At 39.7% G+C, this 26,062-nt stretch overlaps 1 protein-coding gene across 2 annotated transcripts in view; it reads right to left on the bottom strand.

Moving 5' to 3' along the window:
- Positions 1-18,253: 18,253 nt before the first annotated feature.
- Positions 18,254-26,062, bottom strand: part of PRIM2 (DNA primase subunit 2) — a 235,589-nt gene continuing 227,780 nt past the window's right edge. For both annotated transcript variants that reach the window (XM_016197235.2, XM_016197234.2), the window contains exon 14: positions 18,254-18,857. In XM_016197235.2, coding sequence (XP_016052721.2) covers positions 18,633-18,857 — 225 coding nt within the window. In that variant the 3' untranslated portion in view covers positions 18,254-18,632. The remainder of the gene's footprint in view (positions 18,858-26,062) is intronic.

Here is a 26,062-nt window from a genome sequence, read left to right as displayed (position 1 = left end):
TACATGTAAGTGAGATCATGTAGTGTTGGTCTTTCTCAGTCTGACTTATTTAACTTAGCATCTTACTGTGGTTTTAATTCACATTTCCCTGGTGATTAAAGATGTTGAGCAACTTTTCATGTACCTGTTGGCCATTTATGTGTCTTCTATGGATAAATGTCTGCTTAGATTCTCTGCCCATTTTCAATCAGATTGTTTTTTTCTATTGAGTTGTATGAGTTCTTTATATGCTTTAAATATGAACCCCTTATAGGATAACAAAGCTTTTTAGTTTGATGTAGTTTCATTTGTTTATTCTTGTTGCATTTTCTTTTGGTGTCAAACCCAAAACACCGTTGCCAAGACTGGTGTAAAGGAGCTTACCCCATGTGTTTTCTTCTAGGAGTTTTATGGTTTCAGGTTTTATGTTGAAGTCTTTAACCCGTTTTGAGTTGATTTTTGTGTATGGTATAAGATAGGTGTCCAGTTTCATTCTTTTGCATGTGGCTGTCCAGTTTTCCCAACACCATTTATTAAAGAGAACTTCCTTTCCCCATTGTATATTCTTGGCTCCTTCACTGTAAATTAATATGCTTAGGCTTATTTCTGGCACTTCTATTCTGTCCCATTGATATGTTTTTCTGTTTTTATGCTAATACCATTGTGAAATTATATATATACAGGGCGTCCCAAAAAATGTATACACATTTTAACAGCTGATAACTCAATTTTCACTCCTTTTCAGGTTTAACTGATTTGAAATAATGGGTGAAGCCAGACTAAGCTTTGAACAAAGAAAATTTATCCACTAGACTTTTTTATGGGGATACATAAAAGATAAAGTTGATGTTACAAAACCTGGCAACAGTTGACAAATTGAGGGTGCACAAATACCAAACAAAATTATTCTTGATGTTTTTAATTCCATTGCTTACTATTATCAGCAGTGCCTGGACCAGAATGGTCATCAGTTTGAAAACAGGCATTGACAAAAAAAATTATTCATTTCTGTAGGTTCTTTAAATTTTGAAAATGAGCTGTATGTTAATAAACACTAACTTTATAATCATTCAAAGTATGTATACATTTTTGAGGGGACACCCTGTATTGGATCTGCCCCTGATTCCTAGTTCAGAGCTCCTAAAACTCATAATTTTCAAAGTGGTAAGAGCACTAGGAGCACCTTTTGCCCCAGTATTTGGTCTTTGACCTTCGCTCCTGACACTAAGCTCTAAATCCCTTGGAACTTCCTGGGTGATACGATGTCTCTTTTTTTCCCCCTAACGAGATGACTCTAGGTGGGTTCCTAGATGGGTGCTAGTCACCATATAGACCAAACCATAATTAGAAGCTTGAAACTTTCAGCCACACCTCCACTTCTCTAGATAAAGGAGACAGACTGGAAATATGAAGTTAACAATTGGTCATGCCCATTTGAGGAAGCCTCCAAAAATCCCAATCGTATGGGGATCAGAGAGCTTCTGGGTAGTTGAACACATGGATTTTCTGGGAGAATGGCCTCCTAAAAGGGCAGAGAAGCTCAAGCCCCTTTCCACCTTGCTCTGCACTTATCCATCAGAATGCTCATCTGTGTCCTTTATCATATCCTTTATAATAAACTGATAAATAGTAAACGGTTTTCCTGAATTCTGTTGACCATGATGTTAGATGTGGGCTTTGTTACCGTGAGGTGCATTCCCTCTACACAAAGTTTGTTGGGAGTTTTCATCATGAATGGATGTTGAACTTTTTCAGATTCTATTTTTGCATTGTGGAGATAATCATACAATTTTTAACCTTCACATCAATTGATTTGCAGATGTATCTTGGTTTGCCTTGTGGGTCTCATAGACATAAAAGCTCTGTTGGCCTACAGAGCTAGCTGTTTTGGGGGCCCATCTCTCAGATGGACATCTTAAAAGTTGGGGCACAATATGTGGGGTCCAGACCCTTTTCTCCTCAAGGAAAAGCTGGGAGTTGGATTTTCTCCCAATTGTGTGCTGCCATGACTCAATGGGTGGGGTTTATAGCAAGGTTGTACCTCGTCTCTCCTACCATTTCAATATGGGTTTTTTTCTCATTTGCCCAACATGGAGGAGTCACTTGGCTGGTTTCTGGGTGTCTTTTAGAGAGAGTTGTTCCATATGTGGCTGTAGACTCAGTGTGTCTCTTGGAGGAGGTGAGATCATGAGCCTTCTGTGTCACCATATTGAACTGGAACTCTCACAATCTCTGGAATTTTAAGAAAAATTTTAAACATCCCCATGTATGTTCTTTCACAGACCAGTTATTAAACCTTTACAGGACATTTCAATATTCAGAAAAACATTTCTAACTTCTATAAGTTTTTATCAAATTTATAACCCTGTGTAAATTATGAAACTTTGATAGCCTTATAAGTGATTTTTTTCTATTTTTCTTTTGAACACTCTGAACACTAGTTTGTCTGAAAATGTTAGCTGTATTGAATTATAATCAGTTATTACATGTACTGTACCACTTGATCTCATCTTTAAGGTAAATGCCATTATGGCTGTACTTTTGGACACTGAACTCTACACTCTGGGAATGTATTCATTTTCCCATAGTGCTGGGTCCTGATGAGCCCAAGGCAGAGAAACTAGAATCACAGTACATATTGAGCATGTTTCCACTGTGTGGGGAGCACTGTGGGGACTTCTCTGTGGCAGAGACCAAAGGGCACGCTTCTCACCGAAGGCCTTTATAACATGCTAACAAATAACCGTACAGTGTGTTTATACTAGATACCAGAGAGGGCTGATTGGCACTGTCGTGCACACACTGATGGGCACCCAAAGGCCATGCACTGAGAAGAAAATTTAAATGTGGTTGGCTATGTTTTTTATTTCCTATTACCCTTGAGGACAAACAATTTAAAAAAAACTTGTGCAAACTTTTTCACGAGTAAATATTTTTATTTTTATTTATTTATTTATTTATTTTTAAAAAACTTCTTTATTGATTTCAGAGAGAGGAAAGGAGGGGGAGAGAGAGAGATAGAAACATCAATGATGAGAGAGTGATTGATCGGCTGCAGCCCTCAACCCAGGCATGTCCCCTGACCGGGAATCAAACTCCGATCTCCTGGATCCTAGGTCGATGCTCAACCGCTGAGCCATGCCCAACTGGGCATGAGTAAATATTTTTAAAAGCACATTAAATGCTTGATTTTGAGGTGCCTAAATGCTAAGGAGGCAGGGAGTGCTGTGGGATGGAGAAAAGGCAAAACCAGAGGAGGTAGGTGTGAGAATCGGAGAGTCAAAGGAAATGTTAGGAACAAAGGACAGGCTCTCCCCAGGCCCTCACCTGGTCTGAGTAGACACTCAGAGTTCATCAAGAGGAGAAGTAGAGGAGTGGGGCTGCTGTGATAGAGCCTCAATTTGGAAAAATGTCACAGTCAATTCCCCCTCCATGTCCAGTTGCTCTCACTTGGAGTAAGGCATTTGAATATGTTCGCCCCCTTTGCCTGCCATCCCTGTGCTTGTTGAGCAGCAGAGAAAGTGCCCTCGAAGACTAGGGCTGGATATAAAGAGTAGTGTGTTACATTTTGGGCAGTGGGGGGAAATTTGTTTCAAATTTCAGCTCTGATACCTGCTTTTTTGTCACCTGGAGCATTGTCCAACCTTTTCTAGCCTCAGTTTCCTCATCTGGTTAACTGAGATTAGTCTGGAGACCTCCATAAGATCCCTTCCAACTTTGACACCCTGTGATTGCAGTTGAGCATCTCCCAACCAGAGCTGGGCCTTATCATAGTCTGCCTTACATGGGATTCAGTGAAACTTGAGTCCAGTGGGCCCCCATCTGAGTGAGGCAGAAGGACCTCATTAGAACCCAGTTACCCTCTCTAAAGCTATCACCTAAAACAAGGTCCACACGAGCTCAGTTTTGGAAGCTGCATCTCCCACGAGGCTTACCGGCAGGCCTGTAAACTGCAAGCCTGAAATGCAGTTCATCATTTATAATAAGTACAAATGCCAGGCTCCAGGATTGGAGCTGGGGGTAAGAAGATGAAAAGTGTGGCCCTTACCCTCGGGAGAGCAGAGATAACTCTTATCCTGTGAGTGATAGAGAGGAGATGTGCACAGAGGCCGAGGAGCTGTAGGGAGTGGCGAGCTCTCTGAGAGTGGGGAGGAGTGTTCCCGGGAAGGCCGCACAGCCTCTGAGCAGGTAGAGAAGCAACAGGCAAAGAGCCTTTTCAGGCAAAGGAAACAGTTTGGATAAAGGCAGGGCGAAGGGCATTGCTGTTTAAAGACCTGCTGAAAAGTGAACTGAAGCAGGAATGCAGGGCATAGGATTACAGTGGCCGGGAGCAAAATGAGTGAATTAGGCTGAGGTCAAATTGTAAATGATCTCACGTGCCTGACAAATTGTGAATTACTCCTGTGGGCAACAGCTGAGAGGTTTTAAGGTAGGAGATAGACTCAGGTTTGTTTCTAGGAGGAGAATGTTCTGGCAGCAGCGTGGAGGCTGAGAAAAGCCCGGTTGATGGGAAACCAGAGAGGGCGCTCATCAGAGCAGATAAGCAGCTCATCCGGCTCTGCCCCCGTGCCATCCGCAGGGTGGAATCTGAACTGTAGTTACACATCCATGCTGGCTGGTCAGCGATAGCTACAGAGCTGCAGCAAGACTTTCCAGGAGTCAGGACGGGAGTCAGCCAAATCTCTAGGCCAACGGTGACAGTCTTATTACAGAAATAAGACCATGGTGTTTCTTACTGCTCAGTTTATTACACAAATCTTATACAGTTTATTAGAGAAATTTATGGTCGGCTACTGGCCCTGTTATAGCCCACATGCATAGGGAGGGCTCCAGAAAGGACGTTGTTTCCACCATCATACCCTTCCTCCACTGCTGGCTTTGCCTGAACCGTGGTCACCTGGGTGCTGATGCTTTGTTAGAAATGTGACAGGTGGCCCGTGGCTCAGCGGCTGAGCATTGACCTATGATCTGCAAGGTCACAGTTCAGTTCCCGGTCAGGGCACATGCCCGAGTTGCGGGCTCGATCCCCAGTAGGGGGCGTGCAGGAGGCAGCCGATCCATGGCTCTCTCATCATTGATATTTCAACTCTCTCTCTCCTCCCTTCCTCTCTCAAATCAATAAAGATATATTTTTTAAAAAAGAAAAAGAAATGTGACAGATGCTGTTTCCAGGCTCTGTCTTTGTTTTTACAGGGAACAACTGAGCGAATTAATTTCATCGAATCACGTAGGTATACAGAAAACTCAGGTGTGGGGCATATAAGAAATTAAACTCAAGATTCCCAGTGTATTCCTACTAGATTCCATTTCTTAATCTTAACAATAAGTCAAAAACCTGATGGTGAGAGACTGCTGTAACCCTGAGAGATTACCTTTGAAACACCAAAAGTTTGTTGAAATGCTCTCTTTGTTCATCTGTTCTTCTCTTGGGCTCAATGAGCGTTTTTTATGACCATTATTTAGAACTACTTATCAGATAAATTACCTATCTCTGTTTCTGTTTATTAAAATCTTTTTTTCCCCCCTGAGGTTTTTACCTCGCTGTTGTTGTTGTTGTTGTTTACAATACACTCTTTTATTTCTTTTTTTCCCTTAACTGTGTTGCTTCCGTACCTTAGATGAAACAGCTGCCTCTCAGTCGTGAAGTGGCCTCGTGTAAGTGATGAAACTTACCATTCAACCCTAGCTCTTGATTTTCTCTTAAATATGTGTGGGTTTCCAAGCAGCATATTTCATTTTTATTGAATTTATTGGTGTGAAATTTGTTAATAAAATTATACAGGTTTCAGGTGTACGATTCTATAACACATCCTCTGGATATTGTACTGTGTGTTCACCCCAAGTCAAGTCTCCTTCCGTCACCATTTATCCCCCTTTACCCTCTCCCTCTCCCTCTCATAATCACCACACTGTTGTCAGTCCATGAGTTGTTTTTTTCTTTAATCCCTTCACCTTTTTCACCCAGCCCCAGAATTCCTTTCCCTCTGACAGCTACCAGTATGTTCTCTATATCTATGAGTCTGCTTCTATTTTGTTTATTTTGTTCATTAGATTCTACATATAAGTGAAATCATATAGTATTTGTCTTTCTCTGACTGGCTTATTTCACTTAGCATAATGCTCTCCAAGTCCATCCATGCTGTCACAAAAGGTAAGATTTTCCTTCTTTTTTTTTCTTCTTTTTTTTTTTTTTACAACCGAATAGTATTTTGTTGTGTGAATGTCCCATAGCTTTTTTACCCACTCATCTACTGATGGGCATTTGGGCTGCTTTCAAATCTTGGCTGTTGTAAATAACGCTGCAATGAACATAGGGATTGCATGTATTCTTTTGAATTAGTGTTTCGTGTTTCTTCAGATATATTCCCAGAAGTGAAATTGTTGGGTCATAAGGCAGTTCATTTTTAATTTTTGAGATAACTCCATACTGCTTTCCACAGTGGCTGCACCAGTCTGCGTTCCCACCAGTAGTGCATTAGGATTCCTTTTCTCCACATCCTTGCCAACACTTGTTTATTTATTGATGATAGGCATTCTGACAGGTATGAGGGGATATCTCATTGTGGTTTTAATTTGCATTTCCTAATGATTAGTGACATTAAGCACATTTTCATAGGTCTATTGGCCATCTGTATATGCTCTTTGGAGAAGTGTCTATTCAGGTCTTTTGCTCATTTTTTAATTGGATTGTTTGGTTATTTTGGTATTGTGCTGTACATGTTATTTGTAAATTTGGAATATTATCAGATGTATCATTGGCGAATATGTTCTCCCATTCAGTTGGTTGTCTTTCATTTTGTTAATGGTTTCCTTTGCTGTGCAAAAACATTTTATTTTGATGTAGTCCCATTTGTTTATTTTCTTGTGTTTCCCTTGCCCAAGGAGATAATATTGGCAAAAATATTGCTACAAGAAATGTCTGAGATTTTATTGCCTATGTTTTCTTCTAGGATTTTTATGGTTTTTAAGTCTAACATTTAAGTCTTTAATCCATTTTGAGTTTGTGTGTGTGTGTGTGTGTGTGTGTGTGTGTGGTATAAGTTGGTGGCCTAGTTTAATTTTTTTGCAATTTTTCCAACATCATATATTGAATAGACTATCTTTACCCCATTATATGTTCTTTCCTCCTTTGTCAAATATTAATTGACCATAAAGGCATGGGTTTATTTCTCTGCTCTCCATTTTGTTCCATTGACCTATGTGTCTGTTTTTATGCCAGTACCATGTTGTTTTTATTACTATGGCCTTATAGTATAGTTTGATATCAGGTAGCATGATTCCTCCAGCTTTGTTCTTCTTTCTCAACGGCTAATGCTATTCAAGGGCTTTTGTAGTTCCATATAAATTTTTGGAATATTTTTTCTACTTCTGTGCAATGTGTCACTGGTATCTTAATAGTAGTTACATTGAATCTATAGATTGCTTTGGGTAGTATGGACATTTTAATGATGTTAATTCTTCCAATCCATGAACATGGTATATGCTTCCACGTATTTGTATCTTCTTCTCTTTCTTTCTTCAGTGTGATAATTTCCTGAATACAGGTCTTTTACATCCTTGGTTAAATGTATTCCTAGGTATTTTATTTATTTTTGATGCAATTGTAAATGAGGTTGTTTTAGTGATTTCTGTTAGATGCTTTTTAATATTTTCTATCTACTTGTTGAAATTCTCACTTTGTTCACACATTGTTTTTCAGACCTTGGTTATCATTATTTTGAACTCTTTATCAGGCAAATGACTTATCTCCATTTCATTAAGGTCTGTTTCTGGAGTTTTATTGATAATGGGGAAGGGCATGTAATAAGAATAGAGCCACAGATGTTTGATAATCATTCACCTTACTAACTATAGATAAGAGGTTTTCTTACAGACCCTGGGAAACTGGAGGGTGAAACAAGGCTGAAAAAGATAAGATGCCTCGGTGGGTCCATTACTCAGAAAAGAAATAAATTTTTTGAGAACAGATCAAGGATAGGATACACTTTGATTTGGTTGCTGTGCCCAGACCCTGGCCCCCTCCCAGAGTTTTTCTCAGGAATGTTGACCATTCTTTGGTCCCAGGAATGGGCTGAGCTGTTAGTAACATCACAGATTAGCCACCTGGTTATTGGACCTTGTGCTCCTGAAGGCCGGACTGCAGACCTACCCTCCCCTTTCTCTGTTACACTTGTAGCTCACAGCTGCATGCAGTTATCTTCTCTCTCCCTGGTATGTAACCAGCCAACTGGCGAGGGAAGTCAGAGCAGAATTTCTAGGGTGACCAACTGCTCTCCCATTATTTGCCAGCAATAATGGAATAAATGCTGACATATGATTCAACCCTGTCTCTGCTTAATTTGGCTCAAGTAGTGACAGGTGGCCCCGACCCCTTGTGTCTGATTTTATTATGTTGATTTCATTTTTGGACCATATTCCTCTACCTCATTTTTCTTGACTCTCTTTTTCTGTGGATCAGATTAAATACTTCTCTGTCTTGACAGGTAGGAGAATAATTTTATCATTCAGTCTATCCTCAGCTCTTGGTTGTCTCTCAAATCTTTGTGATTGTCCAAGCAGCCTATTTTATTTTTAGTGACTCCTGGTAGTTGATGCTGGGACAATACCTGTCAGTATACCAAAGAGGAGGATTTTAGTCAACATCTAAATACCAGAGTCATTGGAAACTAGAGCCTCTGGCAGCAATTCTAAAGTATGCAAATACATGGACCTTTTAGGAAATGACTGGGAGGTGCTCATTTCTACTTGCTCCCTCTACACTGAGCCCTGAGGAGATAGCCAATTAAGAACTGTTTCTTTGTTTACTGAAGTCTTGTGGGATCTTTGAATTCAAGCCCTGCTGGCCACCAGAGTCTGGTGATCAAAGGTTGTGATCCTGAGCTACAGCCACAAAAACCAGGGCCCCAATCATGTGCTTAAACTCCTTCCATGGAAATACTGATGACCTGGATCTGGCCACAGGGAGAATGTGGAGATGGTTGCAGCAGACCTCCTTGGTCTCTGGATAGAACAGCAGTCAGCCCCCAAATGTGTGCTAAAGGGAAGTCTGACCCTCAGGCTGTAACTTTTAAGATAAGCAACTAGGCCTCTTTCAGGGAAAGAATGTTAGTTGAGTATTTCTGTCTGCAACCTCTTTGTTGAGCCTTAGAAAGATATCTGGCTAGGAACTGTTTCTTTGTTTGCTGCAAATTTCTTGAAATCAAGAACATAAGCCCTGGTGGCCACTAGAGCCAGGCTATCAAGATATGTATCTTCTGGGCAGCAGATTCAAAGGCCAGGGTGCCAAAGATATGCACAACCTCCATTCACAGAGACACCAGCCACCTGGAGTGGGGCAGAGGGAGAGCATGAAGTAGACTCCTAGAACTATGTTAAATTAGAATCCTGACCCTCTGGCTAAAGCTCTGAAGATATGCAAACAGGCCTCTTTCAGGGAAAGTCTGTTTGCTGCTGCTACACTGAGCGCTGGGGGGAAAGCCATGCTGAGTCCTTGTGAACCGATTAGGTACTGCTTCTTTATTTGCTATGGTCTTGTGGGTCTCATGGACCTAGATCCATTGGCTTTTAGAACTAGTGTTTTGGGGGCCTGTCCCTGCTTCAGGCAGGAGGTCTTAAAAAATTGGTGTTGGGTCCAAGCCTTTTATTCCTCAGGGAGGAGCTAGGTGTTTGTGACAAGAGTGTGTGTCTGCGTTTTCTACCCATTTCAATGTGTGTTCTCTCCCTTGTTCACCTAATGTGTAGGAGTTACTCATCTAGTTTCTGGCATTATTTCAAGTTAATAGTTCCCTTTGAAATAATGTAGCTATAAATTTGGTGTGTCCATGGCAGAAGGTGATTTCAGGGGCCTCCTGTATTGCCATCTTGGACAAGAATTTTCAGTTCTGAGTCCTAGCCATGTCCTTGCCATGAACAATATCCTTTCCTATTTGGATTTTGGTCATCTGCTCCTGACGTAGAGGCTGAAAAGCTGAGCACAGATTACAGTAGATTTGTGGGCTGGGGAAGACAAAAATTAGAGTTCAGAGTCTTGTGAAAGTATTGGTAAACATCCAAGGATTTCAGCTGGGACTCCTGAAAGGCTATACCTTAGGAGGATGTCCAAAGTAAAAATAGATTAGGCCTTAGAAAGACCAAAACCATGCCTCAGTCCCTGGATTGGATTGGAGTCATATACCCTTGCCAAATTGCCTCACAGAAGAAAATGTAAATCATATATAAAGGAAGATAAATTATCTCAGCAATTTTTTTTGTATTCTGACATTCAATAAAAAATTATGAGGCAAATTGGAGCTGAGACCATCAAAAAGCAAGAAAAAACAAACAATAGAAATAGAGCCACAGGCAATACAGATACTGGAATTTAACAGGGGCTTTAAAATAACTATGAAAGTTAATTTTTAAATTGACACTAAATGGAAAATCTTAACAGAGAAATGGAAATTATAAAAAGAATCAAATGGATAGTCTAGAGCTAAAAAATTACAACAGAAATTGAAATCTCAATAGATAGGTTTAATAGCAGATTTGACAACAATAAAGAAAGCAATAGTGAACTAATATACAGGCTAGGAGAATCATGAACTGTGACGTTTCTGAAATTTTATCCTATTTTTAAGTTATTAAGTTAGGCTGCCAAAATTTATAGATGCTGGAAAGAAAACATGAGAAAATCCTGGGTCAGCGACAAAGGTCTTTATTACTCAAAGCTTCACACTCATTTGTTCATGTATTGTTCATGGTTGCAAGTGCACTATGCTGACAGAGTTGAGTAGTTGTGACAGAGTTCAGTAGTTGTGACAGACTATAGATCCTACAGCTGAAAATATTTACTATATTGGGTTAGAGGTTGAATTAGGACACCTGAAGTGCCAGCTGTTGGGTAGGTGTAAAAGGACACACAAATAGATTTGGGGTGGGCTGTATTCTCCCAGTTTAAGTGGCAGGAATCTGCAGGTAGCCTTTCTCATTAACTTTGTCCTTCTAAACAATGGATAACACCTTCACAAATAGGCTATTTTTCCTACTGTAAGGGAAAAGTCACCCAGAGGCTAATTGTATTCCCTTTTGCCTTAGTGCTTTCTATAGCCTACTATTTGAGTGTGGATTAGAAGCTGTATGTAACTCTGGTGCTTATTTCAATGTACAGATCCACTTACTGAGGATATTGTATGTGGGATTTAAGTGGTATGCTTAGTATCAAGAAGTTGATGTGCCCCAAAGCTCCTAGCTTCTTAACAAAACTGTTGGCAGGGGGCATCCACCGTGATAGCACAGAGGAGTGGATGGGACACCAAATCAGAAAAATCCAAAGCTTCTTTCTGATTTCTATGACTAACAAGCCACATCACATCTTACGGGAGATAGGTCGTGGAGATCTAGGGAGGGGGATTGCTTGAGATGACAGAGAAGATGCCATGGAATAGATAAGGAAATGAAAATGTAGTACTCTGACCAAGGCATGAGGACAACGTGTGAACTATTCTTGAGACACTTATGGACAACACAAGGCATATAAAATTTCCCATAATTTTGTTTTGCAGTTCTGGCTCTACCTTTTCTAGATTATTCCATGACACCAAGGAAGCCAGTTAGGAGATATCTTGGTAGAAGAAACTCATGATGTTGAGAGTCTGTAGGCTGCTTTTATTGGAAGATCTATGGATTATGGAGTTTTTATTCTGTAGGGAAAATTAAAATATAATTCTCTTCCTTTAATACAAGAAATATTCTATTGTAGTTTCCAAATTTTATTTTGGGCAAAGCTTTTCTTTATACAAAACTTAATAGAACCTCCACACAATAATAGCTAACAATTACCTAAAGCTTTCCATGTCAGACCACGAACAAAGCTTTTGACAAGCTATCTCATTTATTCTCACACCAATAGTGAGGCGTAGGTAATACTGTCTGATCTTACAGATAAAGAAATTGAAGCAAGAGGGTTAATTAACTTGTCAAGGGCAATAGAGAAGAGCTGGTCTGGCTGGGGACTGCAGTTTGGGCTGCTCAGCCACGGAGCTGGTCCTGAGGTAACTCGCGATGAAACCAATAATGGAGACGTGCACAGGCCCGCGTCCCAGTGCCTGGCATCATCAGGGAGTTTGTAACCCAGCTTGGAGGATTTCACCTCTCCACGTGTCATTTTAATTTTTAGGGAAGATGCAGATGATTATGATTATCCATTTCCAGAGGTGCCATAGGGGCACCTCGTTTGATCTGCATGACGTCCTTTTGAAGTGCTTGGAGAGTAGCTAGCACACAGGCACCATGCCCTGGGAATCCTATGTAAGCCCACCGAAACCTCACATCCTCAACAGAGGGCATTCTAGGTGCTTTCTCTACATGAAGCTCGGATTGCGTCGGGTCTTCCCTTCCAAAGGACAAGTAGTCAGTACTTGGTGACACCATTTCAGCAGCTTTTCATACCATAGCGTATACCATGTGTAGGAAAGCCTCGTTTTGCAGCTTGCATTTCTCCATCTATTCTCTCTGGCTACAAAATCATCAAGGTGAGGCAGTCAAAGGGTGAATCCACTGACATTGGTTCCTTTTACTAAAACCTTGTTTGATTGATGCGCCCTCCCCCCCCCACCTTACCAGAGTGTACATACAGGATCACTCTAGGTAAGAATTCTTCAAAATAGATGAATATATTACATATAACATTCGTTTGTAGGGTTGATTATCAAATAGCAACCCCTAGTGTTTACTGTTACCAGGAGTCAGGGGCAGTGTTCTAAGTGTTCTGTAGATATAACAGCACAATTCTAATAGAATAGTGTATTAGAATAGAATAACCCCAGAAATGGATGCAAATATTATCACTTTATAGGTGAAGCAAATTAAGCACAGGGAAATTAAGAAACTTGCCCAAGGTTACATAGTAAGAGGTAGCCCTCCTCTGGGGCCCCAAGTTCATTCTACCCCTTATTTGTAGGTTTTGGAAACTCTGAATTTGAGAATCCTGTGGGATAAATAAGTAACCATCCACTCCACACACATTTCCTGAGTGCCCAAGATTTTGTGCATCATGTTAAAAACTAGAGACGATGCTAATTATTTAGGATTCAAATATGAAAGTGACATAGTTCCTGCCCTTGACTTTATAGTCCAGTGAAGGGGAACGTAAGTAAATAGATGGTTATAAATATAAGTCCTGTGACAGAAAAAGTTAGATGGCCTAAAAGGGACAATGAACCTTATACGGGGCTTATCAGAGAAGGCTGAAAGAATGTGTAATTAACCTGAGCCTTAGAGGAGAAACAGTAGTTAGTGGGACAAGGAATGGAAGGTTGTTCCAGGCAGGAAACATAACAAGGACGAGCCCTGCGAGTACGGTGAGCGCGCAGGGCGAGCGCGTTTGGGACGGCCAACTCGCAGGGCTGGCCACAGGCCGGAGGGCGAATGGCAACGGCTGGGACTGGAGAGGTGGCAGGGGTCAGGCCATGGCGGGCCTCATACAGGCAATCGTGGAGTTAGGCTTCATAGATGTAAGGGAGAGCTGTGTTTAAGAAGATAAACACTTTAGGGGGAAAGGACTCAGGTTACGTTTTGGAGGAGGATCTGGAATTGGTCACTGGGAAGGCAAATGGAGACCAGGGCAGCAAGTTAAAAGGTCCCTGCGGTAGCACAGCCTGGAGGTAGGAAGAGGAAGCCAGTGCAGCAGACTGGGGAATGAGGAGAGGAAACCACTGAGGACTCCTCAGCCTCAGCACTACTGGCAGTTTAGGCTACATATTTCTGTTGCAAGGGGGTGTCCTCTGCATCGTAGGCCATTTAGCAGCATCCGTGGCCTCTACTCATTAGATGCCAGTAACAGGCGCCCTTCCTGTCGTGATAACCAAAAATCTCTCCAGACATTACCAGATGTCACCTGTGGGCAAAACTGCCCCCAGCTGAGATCCACAGGTCTAGACGTACTGGTATTAAAACAGAATCAATTAGAGTTGGATGTGTGAAGAGAGCAAAAAGTGAGAGAATGGCCAAGGTTAACTTCAGAGTTTCTACAATGACAAACTCATGGGAAGAAAGAGAACAGGTTTGACTTTGGACACATTAGAGATACTGGTGGGACATCCGAATGGAGAGGCCTAAGAAGCAGTTGAATAGATGCGTCTGTTGTGCTCAGAGAGAGCTGGAGATAGATTTGGGAATGATTTGCACATAGCTGGGAAGTAACGTGATGGGAGTGAATGAGAGCACCCAGAGACTCGAAAGGAGTGAGAAGACCAGGCAGGAACTACAGAGAGAACCAAGAGTTAAGGGCAGTAGAGGATATTAAGTCACCATTCTAATTCTCAGCAACGAAAGGCAAAGTAGAAGAGAAGCATGTAGCACTATGTCCTCTTAGTAATAATCTTGGTATCCTCCATGACCCAAGTGCAAGCTATAATTAAAAAAACACAAAATGGTGGGGAGAAATGAGGAAAACTTGCATGAGATGGTTAGTTTTCTTATTACACAGTCTTAAATTAAATGTATCATTTCCTGAATTTATTTTCCCTCTATGCTTTCAGCTCAAAATTGAACAAAATCAAAAGCCCTTACAGAGCCTCACAGTTCTATTAGGGTGAATGAATACCTCGAAACGCGGGGCTGAATTGGAAAATCCATCATGCATTTATTAGCAGTGTTGTTTCACTACCTTGTCATCAATGTTCAGAAACAGTACTGCAATTGAAGGCTCAGGGGAAATGCAGAAGCCTTATACACAGAGATATTCTTTAGCTTTTGATTAGGTTCCTCAGTGATAATTCTTGGAGAAAATAAAATGTCATGAAGCAATGAACAGATAGAGCTTTATGGGCTAGAAAGCAAATCCAGTAGCAGGAAATACTATCACTTTTGGCAGGAAGGTCAGATGAAGTGGGAAGATCATTTCTTAACCGTTGACAAGATTTCCATAGTCACAAAGCTAATTGCTTACGATGCCAATTACGGCGAAAAGTCTTAGACTTGGGCAATAGCTACCTGTCAAAAAGGAACTCGGTATTGGAGAGCTGGCCAGATGCTTTAGGTAAATAAGTGATTACCTGAATGTAAGTTAGATACCCTTGTGGGAATCACTAGCTCTTCAGGCCAACCATGGATTTGGAAGGCCCAGTCCCTAACTCCCAAGCAGGCACACCTGTTCAAATGAAAGATTCACACACAGCAGCTCTGTCTGTGCACTAACGAAGAAACACCAAAACTCTTAAAAGAATTTCCCACCCTAGCCAGTTTTGCTCAGTGGTTAAAGCATCGGCCCATGGACTGAAGGGTCCAGGTTCAGTTCTGGCCAAGAGCATGTACCTCAGTTGCAGGCCCCAGCCCCAGCCCGTCCCAGTCAAGGAGTGTGGGGGAGGCAGCCAATTGATGTGTCTCTCACGTCAATGTTTCTTTCTCTCTCCCCCTTCCACTCTCTCTGAAAAGCAGTAGAAAATATACCCTTGAGTGAAGATTAAAAAAGAAATTTTTTTCACATATTATTCGTCAGAGGGGATCTTTGCCATTTTTCTTTGTGACATAGGACTCTGCCTGCACAGTTCTACAGGGAGCACTGGACTGCCTTTCCAGTTCCTACCTCCGGCCTCTCCACCAACCTTCTCTCCCCCTCCCTTTGCCAATGTTAGAAGTTAACAAATGGATCTAATTACCACCGTGGTTTGAGGCTTCTCAGCTTTTTTCCCCCCTTCCAGCTGTAAAGATGTCCTCAGACTGAGTGTCACATTCAGAGCCGCTGTCAAACTTTCACTTTAATGGGCACTTAAATTTAATGTCAAGCTGATGCCTGTGGAAGGCCTTGATTAAATTTGCAAACAGTAGACTCTAACCAAACCAGAACTGGCGAGTTGTTGCATTTTGCCTTTCAAGCTCGAATTCCAGAAGTTTTCCTCTTTGCAAGGAATTACAGAAGTTTGCTTGCAGAGACCCTGAGTATCAGTAAGACAGCCAAGTGTAACGAGCAAAACACTCTGACTGCTTTTAGAGAGAGAAGAAATCCCTCAGCTTATTAAAATTCTGTATGAATTAAAGATCTTTCCCATTGCTTTATTTTGCTCCCTCCCATTCAAAAATCTATAACTATTCACTTTATGATGCTATAATATTATAAGCAGTCCTACAAAGTTTACTTAAAATCTTCCGAGTGATCGTTTATGCACATTGCAATTAAGTTTTGTACTCTATAGGCAGAGTGAGAAACACTGTGGAGAAACATCATGAAAGATATAGGATCTTCGCTGACGTCATTGCTTCAGCCAACTACACATTTCCAACCTAGTCTCTCTCCTCTGCTGGTTTTTCTTTTGTTTCTGATAATCACACAGCCTCTCCTCCTGGAGCATAACAAACTAGAAGTTAAAAGATGTGGAAGACTCATGTTCTTTTTCATTGGCTACTGTTTTGAAAAGATGCTGCTGGCTTTTGATTTTTCTTTTGGGCTCTTCCTACATCATTCGATTCAAACAGATCTGCTTTCAAAGAAAACAAATCAAAATTGTCAAGACCTGTGAGGCATGAAAAATAAATTGCTTTTTCCAACTCCAGAAAGCACCAGAAAGGCATTAATTTCTGTCGTCTTCTATAAACCTCTGACCCCCATCCTCTAATCTATAGACTTCACACAGTATTTATATATTCTTCTGTATAATACATGACAGGAGAGCAAGCCTTATTACAAAGAAACTGAACTTGTAATACAACTAATATTTAAACTAGTGTGATTTTGGAGTTTGACTGGGAACATATAAAACATTCAAGTAGGGTGATAAATTCTTGGGGCTGCCAGTATAAAATAAAAGTCGGCTAAGACACATGTACTGTGCTGTTAATGGCTGTCCTTTTCGCTGGTGGGAGCACAGGCTTCATAAAGAAGGCGAACATGAGGCAGTAGAAAAAGACAGCCTTGCAAAATGTTGCCAGATATGATATATCCTGTCATAAGATTTCCCACTGAACCACAGCAGTGAGGCTGCTTCTAATATTTCCCCCCTTTTTAATACAACAGAGACCTACATAGATTCTGTGCGTGGCTTTCTAAAGCTCACTTAATTCTGTGGTTTAAACAGCCCCATGCAGCACTTGCTCTTAGTGTTAAAAACAAAAAAAGACTCGTGGCTTTGCAGTTCATGGATAAAGTGGCAGGCAATCATCAGCTTCCTGTTGAGAACTATAAATGATGAAAAGAATAGCAGATGGTTTCAGAAGGGAGAGATTTATAGGGGGTGATTTGTAATGGAATAATACTGTTTTCTGAACTAGGTAATAATAATTCACAAAGACAAGTAAAAGGTTCAGATGGCATCTCATTAAATTATATATTACAGAATATTCCAAGAAATCCTTGCTCAGCAGCTTAAAATAAAAATCTGATCAGATGACATTTTTAGGTTCCGACTCTCTGATCTGTCCTTTTCATATTGCTGCAGTTTTCCAAGGGATTTAAAACGTGCTTCTTGAAAGTCCAGCTTTCTGAATTACTATGTTCTCCTTTAGATAAAGGGAAAGCACCCCACTCCACCAGGAAAAGAGGGCGGGGACACACCGGTATTTTTACATAATCCGAGGTAACAGACGAGGAAGGGCTGCATGTGGTCGTGGGTCTCCCTCCTCAGAGCCCCACATCCTCGGGTGGGGACCACAGGGACGAGTGCATTGGTCAAGGGTCTCCCGAAGGGCACTGCTCTGCCCAAGCACAGGGCCTGCTAGTCACGGTGGGCAGGGAGCAGGGCCTGGCTCCAGGACGGCTGCGACCGTCCACACCGTTTACTAAATCCCACTGCGGGCACCGGACAGGGGTAACTGTAGGTATCAGAACATGCATAGTGTCACTGAGCTTAATGAATTCACTAAGCCTATTTGGCACCTCCCAGCAACTACGGGAGCAGCGAGTATGGAAGGGAGGGTGGGATGGAGAAACACTTCAGACTGGCCTGAACCTCTTGCTTTAGTAGTTGTCCGGTCTTCACGAGCCGGCCCAGGGTGGATGGGAAATGATGGCGGGTAAAGGCGTTACCATCATTTTACACAACAGAACACTTCTGTTTGGTGGCTGCATAGCTGACCACCAATTCCGCTCTCTTGATTCCCAAGCCACAAGTCATGTCAGTAGCGTTCACTCCCACTCAGGGGCTCAAGTTCTCCGTGCTGATGCGGAATAACCAAAAATGGCCAACTTGAGAAAAAAGGAAAACAGTTTAGTTTTCATTGGTCATTGGTAGTGTTGGATATTCCAAAATACTACTTTAAAAATGAAGGTAATGTGTAATCTGTTATAACATATCATGACTTGCAATTACAGACACATTCACATACGTTTTATTTATTAACAAAAATCAAAAAAAGGGATCAAAATTACAATGATAAGGGTTAAAATAAAAGTTGTTTTCAGTTGTATTGTTTCTAGGAAACTATAACCAGTCTAGAAAGCTGTTTTTATTCTCTTAAAACAGGACTTAAATCACACCATTCAAGGGTTAGATTTCAAGAGAAATTCTTTTTCCTCACTGTTGTTAAAGCAAAATACGGTGGAGGTCTTTGTTTTTATGGGCAAACCTGCTTGAGACATAGATAGATTGGGGTGGGGGGTGGGGAGAAGTTTAAACAAAAAGGTTAAAACAGAAAAACAGGAAATGAAAGCTAGTGGGGAAGAAGGGTCCTGAAGTGCCCAAGAATCATTCACTGAAGTAATCTTCCAGTCCCTCCATGTCCATCTCCAGCGAGGAACTGAGAGAGGCCAGAGCAGATGAGGCATCCTTGGTTTTCTGGACACTTGGTTTGGGTTGAGGAGTCTCTGGTTGGACAGATTCCTTCTTCATTTCTTTCCCACCATTTAGAATCCTTTGGCTCTCCATAAAGAATTGGTTAGGGTGACTCAACGAAAAGCCACAATCATCCACCTGTGCAGGGAAGTGAATGTATGACATTAATACGAAGCTAAAGTATAAATAAAAGAGCTTCAAACACTGTCCCAGGCGTCATTCAAAATCTGTTTAATACCTGAACCATGGATCCCAGCCGTTCTCCACTCATAACACTCAATCCTCTACTTACATTTCATTCGGAGGGAGCTTCAACCACTACCTCTGTGACTCCTGCATTTATGCCTCCAGCCCAAACCTCCGCACTTGGCTCCAGTCCCCTACCCATCCAGTTCCATACCCAACTCCTACTCGGCATCTTAGGTGGCTGAAAGGCAGTTCCAAGCAAAATGCCTGACACGTCGTCAGTCAGTAAATATTTGCTGTTACAAAAGGAAGAAGGATCTCGAATCATTCCAGAATCAGAGGGAATGAGTAGAGACACTGTTTTGAGACTGGTCCCTGACAGCACTCGTATGTTAGAGCGTATTTATGTCTCGCATAGGTAATCCCACTGAGTATAAAACAAACTCTGAAAAAGAAACCTAATTTAATGTTAATTTCTTCATTCCAATCTTGACCTTTCTCTGCTCTTTGTATAGAAAATCTTTTTCTTTTCATCACTTTCATTGTGTCTTAATGTAAACATGACCAGATTCATTGTTTTATGCTATTTCTTTTCTCAAATACTATCGCTTGACTCTAAATTAAATTTTGAGTATCATTTCAAATTACCCATTATTCTGTCTACTAAAGGCCTACTCAAAGAGCCTTTGAGGGTATCAATACATTTTTAATTTGAAGATTCAGTAAGCACTACTTTTTCTACATTTTGATTCTAAAATTTACTAATGGTAAACAAAAATGTATTCCTTAACAGTAGCTAAAAATGCCTATTATGTGCCAGACGTTGTTCTAAGAGCATAAACACACGCATATACCCAGTTAACTTCCATAGGAGCCCTCTGAAGGTAGGTTATCAATATTTTCCCAGTTTTTCAGATGAGGCATCTGAGAAAGGGAGAGATTATGTAACTTGTCCAAGATCACACACTGATAGGGCTGGAGGTGGGATATGAACCAGCAGAGTCTCATGCTGTGTGCTCAGCTGCCTTGTTCTTGTGCCAAGGTCAATACTTTTATATTCATTTCTTAAAACTTGTAAACCCTTACTAACTTGGTATTTTATATGGGACGTGGCATAAGAGCGAGATAACACAAGGAAGTTTCTCCTGAGTGTGAACCTCCTGCACGAGTTACGTTCTTCGTGTTTAACTGATGGGTCAGACTGGGCTGATCACCTGTAACACAGCCTAATTCAAATCCCTGCCCTCCCTGCCTTATGCAGTTGGAGTTCACAACAAAAAGAATAACATTTTTGCTTGATTTAGTGCGCTGGTTTTTGTTGTTAGGGTGGTATTTTCACTTCATAATTTTTAGAAACTCAGAAATCGTTATACTTCTTTTGGTTATCGAGCTTATATTTATTTCCTTTTTATGTCCCACTCTTTGTACTGAGTAGATCTCTAACAAATATTTGGTAAGTTGGGCCCAGAACTAACCAGTGTATGCCAGTCATACATTTGACATATTGATTGAAGACTCAATATGTATAAGGGCAGGTTATGAGCTAGTAGTAGTTTTTCAGCATACAAGAATGTATTTAACTAAGACTAACTGGAAAGAAATTTCCAGCATAGGGAGTCATATACCTAAAAACCTCTATCAACCATGAAGTGATAGGGGTCGCAGATAAAGGCCTATAATATTCCACATGAGAAAAATTCTGGCTGGGGATATCAAGGGCAATACAAGCAGCAGGACAACACAGGCAAGGTAAAGAGGCAATGTCCCAGGAAAAGTAGTTCAGATGCTTGGTGTGAATGGCATATAAAGGGGAGTAATAGGAAATGAGGCTGGTAAGGCAGGCTGGGGAGAGACCTCGGAGAGCCTTGAAAACCAGGCTAAATAGTCCAGACCTAATTCTGTAGGCAACAGGGAGTCATGTAAAATCCTTAAGAAGGGACATGATGTGATTAGAGCTACATATAATCTTATGGTAGATGAAAATGGATTAGCAGGGGGTTAAAGGACTTGCTGTTGTGATCCAGAAAGAGCCCTCTGAACAGGTGGACCAATAAATAGACACAGGGTCTTTTCTGGTAATGCTTCAGTACCCCAGGATTCTCTGATTCTCTTTAGTCAATTGGTGATACATCTTGGGCCAATAATTTTACTGTAAGTACAGTGTATAGCAGATTGATAGTATACAGACTGGTTTAAAAGTTATTACCCAGATCACTAAGAACAAACTTTGATCTCTATTTTGCTGCTTAATTTCAAAATGTTTTCTGAATGTTTTATGATATGATATATCTGTGATTTTTATTAACAAGTAATTTGTGAACTTTGTTATTAAATTCACTTTCATCCAATTCATGAAAAAGTTTGCATTTTACAAAGTGTTTCATGAAAACTAAGTCTATTGCTGAGTACATTTCAATCAGAAGGCGTTATGCTTTATAAATAGAGAACAATAGATTGGAAAGACCCTGGGGTTCCTTTAAGTTGAACTTCTTCTGTGCACAGACTAGAAAACTGAAGCCTAAAGAAATTACATGGTTTATGCAGTCACAGAACTAGTAATCGATTTTGTCTGAATTAGAATTCAGGCCTTTTGACTACATCACTTAGTTGCTCTAAAATTTGTTTTAAGAAGTTTTATGCAAAGTCAAATAAATGTACAATCTTATTATAAATGATTTCTAGATCTAAACTTGGCTATAAAGATTATAAAAGGCATAGTGGTATGACTCATACCAAAAGAATCTAGCACCATGTGCTGTAATTACATATTAGGGATTTTGTACACTTGCTTCAATTGATAAAAATTTCAATACATCTATTCTGAGAAGATGACTCTGGATTAAACTGAATTATTAGACTTCAGTGTGGATAAAAAGAAATATGGTAACCTTTGTAAACCTCAGTTTCCTCGTTAATGAAATGGAGACAATAACGGTGTCTATGTTGTAGGGCTGTTATGGGGAGAACTCAAGAAAAATGAATGTAAAAATAAGAGTTCTTGGCTCTATGCATTCTAAATTACATGTTTAGAAAGACTCAATGCAGGTCACTTTTAAAAAAAGTTGAATTCCCAAAAGGTAGGGAAAGACATTATGTTGCTTTGCATATATCTTTAAGTTCCTTTTCCACTTTAAAGAAACCCAAACTGGAACTTGGTGATGGTGTATTATGGGTATCACTTATGAAAAAAAGATGAAATTGAATTCCAATCCCCAAACTCAACAAAATCCCTGCTTTTATGTCAAAAGATTGGCAAGTAAATGACATTTAAATATTTTAACTTTAAAATGTTTAAGAAATGTACATATTTTTTATGAATCCCCATTTTAATTTTATTAACTAATTAAAACAATGCCAAGGGTCTTGAAATGAGGGCTGTACTATGATTCTGTGTGATGTGTTGTTCCATTTTCTCAGGTCTGCAATTGCCCTTAACTCATTTTGTGAAGTTCATTTTACTGAACTTACGGTCTATTAAGTTGCTTGATAGCATAATGAAATTATGAAGAGTTTCCTTCTGTTTACTGCACTGTATTTTCATCTAGGATGGGTTCTTTTACTTTTATTTTTGGCTGAAAGAAGTGTACAGCTGTCCTCGAATAAGGAGTTTTGTTATAAAATTGATGAGATGCCATAGGAACCTAACCCTTGTTTATAGAATCAGCCTACGGTAAAATTGGTTTCACTTAAACTTACACGTTGTTTTGCTTAAAGTCACAAAACCTATTGAGAACTTATGTATGGTTGCCATTTCCTTGCTCAGGAAAATAAACAGGATTTTGGGGGTGGAAGGTGAGGAGCATAAACCAAACAGAATGAAATTAGATTTTACTTCTAATCGAATTAGAAAAAGTAGAGAAACTTATCCCCAAGTTCACTTATTTCTGCTTATGAGTCAGTAGTTGTTTCTTTTACTCATTTTAAAAACAGAACACACTGTTTTTCATTCTGGATTTGGAAATAGTGAGAATTTTCACAATTTTGCCGGCTATGAATCTTGTGTTTCTTTCCTTGCCTTTTTTCTTGTTTGGTTGCTATTGGTGATGTTTCTCTTTGTAGTTGATGATTTTTTATTATGTTTTGTACATTTTTTTAAGTATTGGGAAAGGGGAATTCTATAATGCATTTTCACCTGCCATATTAGCTTGGAATTCCCAAAGAATTATAAAGAATCTGAAACAAGATCGGTATAGTTGGAGTCTAGAAGAAGTGGGTGGGGTAGAGGACTCTATAGGCTTACATTATAAATTTTGGATTTCATCTTAGGAGCCATCAGAAAGCCTTTTAAGGTTTTTAAAAAGCAGGTTACTGAAATGACCAGATTCCTCCATTTAAAAGATCACTCTAGCAGCTGTGTGGAGCAGAAAGAACTGGAATGACGCATGTGTGGTAGATGCTGGGAAATGGGTTAGGAAGCCACTGCAGTGATCCAAGTGAGAGATGATGGTGGCTTCTAGCCCAGTATCCTGATATTCAAAACAATGGCCCTGAGTTATTAAAAAGCTTAACTGTATTTGGTATAACCTGTTTAAAATTGCAGGAAAATATGTGATAGATTTTAACAAGATAACTGTAGAGGTTTATATGGCTGGGGAAAAGTTATGCTCAGCTGTTTGGAGAATAAGTATCCAGAATGACTCCGGTGCCTGAAGAGGTCTCTTTCTAAAGAGATTGTTTTCTATTAAAATTGAGATTAATCTACAAAAGGCCTAGTGTTGTCATTTACACATGGAATATGCTCAAGGAAAAAAAACACAGTATAAAACATTGCTCCCTAAAAATGCTGAGGAAAACAGTTTTCAAGCAGGCTAGCTTCTGACATCTACTGAGTGAATCTCTCAAACATTTGCTTGGAGAATCAACACATTTTGCACAATGACCTTCACACGAACATGTCTCTCATGTTTCTGCCACAGCAAATGTAGATTTTGAAGGGATGGAAGCAATATTGTTTTACCTATGGGATCTTTGGGTTTTAATCAAGAGGTTTTGCAATGACAGCTTATAATGAGGCAGCTGGTATTACCAAAAAAGCCATATGGAACGATCACAGTGCTGCTGTAAATGGTATCAATTAACTGGTTTATTTTCAGAACTTTTATTAAAGTGAGTTTGATTATAGAGGCCTCGGGAAAATAAACACAGGGTGTTTTGTTTTTATCTTTTGGGGGAGGGGGTGAGGAGCAGACAGAATGGCAGAAACCTAATAATAAAAAGTCTGTTTTTAAATTAAATTAGAAAAAAAACAATAAGTGGAGACATTCACAACTAAAAATCTATAATGAAACATCCAGTGAACACAAATAGCCTTTTTATTTCATTGATTTATATGTGGTTTAAGTTGGACTATTTATGTGGAAGGATTTAGACACATGTCTTTTCAATGTCTTTATTAATCTAAGGCAGGTTTTAAAAACTGACGGTAGTAGTAATGTTCTTGTAGGAATAATCAATAGGAGAGAGAATACAAAAGCAATTGAGAAACAAAAAAGTACTGTTAGTGAGTATGTCACAAACTCAATGTTTAAATCTAACTTCATCTTATTAAAAAGGAAAGAGCTTGAATAACAGACTTTCATTGGTGAAAGTTCTGAGACCTCTTAATTAAAAGGGTCACAAATAATTAAGAACATATACAAAATTAAAATTCTAAAGCTGAGCAAATTTTGTTTTTATTTTAAAATTGTATTTAATTTTTAAATTACAGTTGACATTCAATATTATATTAACTTATGAAGTGGTCACCTAGATAAGTCCAGTACACGCTTGACACCATACATATTATAATATCACTGACTTTATTCTCAAAGTTATATTTTAAATTCTCTGGCTATTTCATAACTCCCAATTTGTACTTCTTAATGCCTTCACTTTTTCACCTGCGCCCCTCAACTCCCCTCCCATCTGGCCGCCATCAATTTGTTCTCTGAATCTGTAAATTTGTTGCCATTTTGTTAATTTGTTTTTTTTAGGTTCCACATATAAGTGAAATCATATGGTATTTGTCTTTCTCTGTCGGACTTATTTCACTTAGCATAATACTCATTAGGTCCATCCGTGTTGTTGCAAATGGCAATATTTCATTCTTTTTCATAGCTAATATTCCATGGTATATATGTATCACTTTTTCTTTATCCATTCATCTACCACGGAATACTTACGTTGCTTCCATATGCTGGCTATTGTAAATAATGCTGATATCTTTTCACACTGGTGCTTTAGCTCTTTTGGATGAAAACTCAGAATTGTTGAGTCATATGGTAGTTCTATTTTTAGAGGCCCTTCCATACAGATTTGCATAGTGACTGTATCAATTTACAATCCCACCAACAGTGCATGAGGGTTTTCTTCATATCCTCGCCAACACTTTGTAGATTTATTGGTAGCCATTCTGACAGGTGTGAGGTGGTATCTCATTGTGGTTTTAACTTGCATTTCCCTGATGATTAGTGATGTTGAGCATCTTTTCATATGTCTCTTGGCCATCTGTATGTCCTCTTTGGAGAAGTGTCTATTCAGGTCCTCTGCCCATTTTTTAATTGGATTGTTTGTTGGTTGTGTGTGGGGTTTTCGTGCTAAATTGAATTAGTTCCTTATATATTTTTGGATATTAGCCCCTTACCAGATGTATCTTGGTGCATATCTTCTCCCATTCAGTAGGTTGTCTTTTTTTGTTGGTTTCCTTGGCTGTGTAAAATCTTTTCAGTTCGATGTAGTCCCATTTGTGGTTGTTTTTTTTTTGTTTCCCTTGCCCAAGGAGACATATCAAAAAAAAAAAAAAAAAAAAAAATATATATATATATATATATATATATATATATATATATCACTAAGAACAATGTTGAGTTTTCTGCCTATGTTTTCTTCTAGGAGTTTTATGGTTTCGTGTTTTACATTTAAGTCTTTACTCCATTTTGAATTTATTCTTGTATATGGTGTAAGAGAGTGGTCTAGTTTCATATTTTTGCATGTTATCTGTCCAGTTTCCCTAACACCAGTTACTGAAGAGACTATCTTTACCCCACTGTATAGATTAACTGATCATATAGGTGTGGGCTTATTTCTGGGCTCTCTATTCTGTTCTATTGATCGATGTGTCTGTTTTTATGCCAGTACCATGCTGTTTTGATTACTATCCCCTTGTGTTATAGTTTGAT

This window comes from Miniopterus natalensis, chromosome 5, assembly GCF_054644295.1.
Source record: "Miniopterus natalensis isolate mMinNat1 chromosome 5, mMinNat1.hap1, whole genome shotgun sequence".
Lineage (NCBI taxonomy): Eukaryota > Metazoa > Chordata > Mammalia > Chiroptera > Miniopteridae > Miniopterus > Miniopterus natalensis.
Note: the sequence above shows the minus strand (reverse complement) of the source record. Positions and strands in the feature narration are given on the sequence as shown.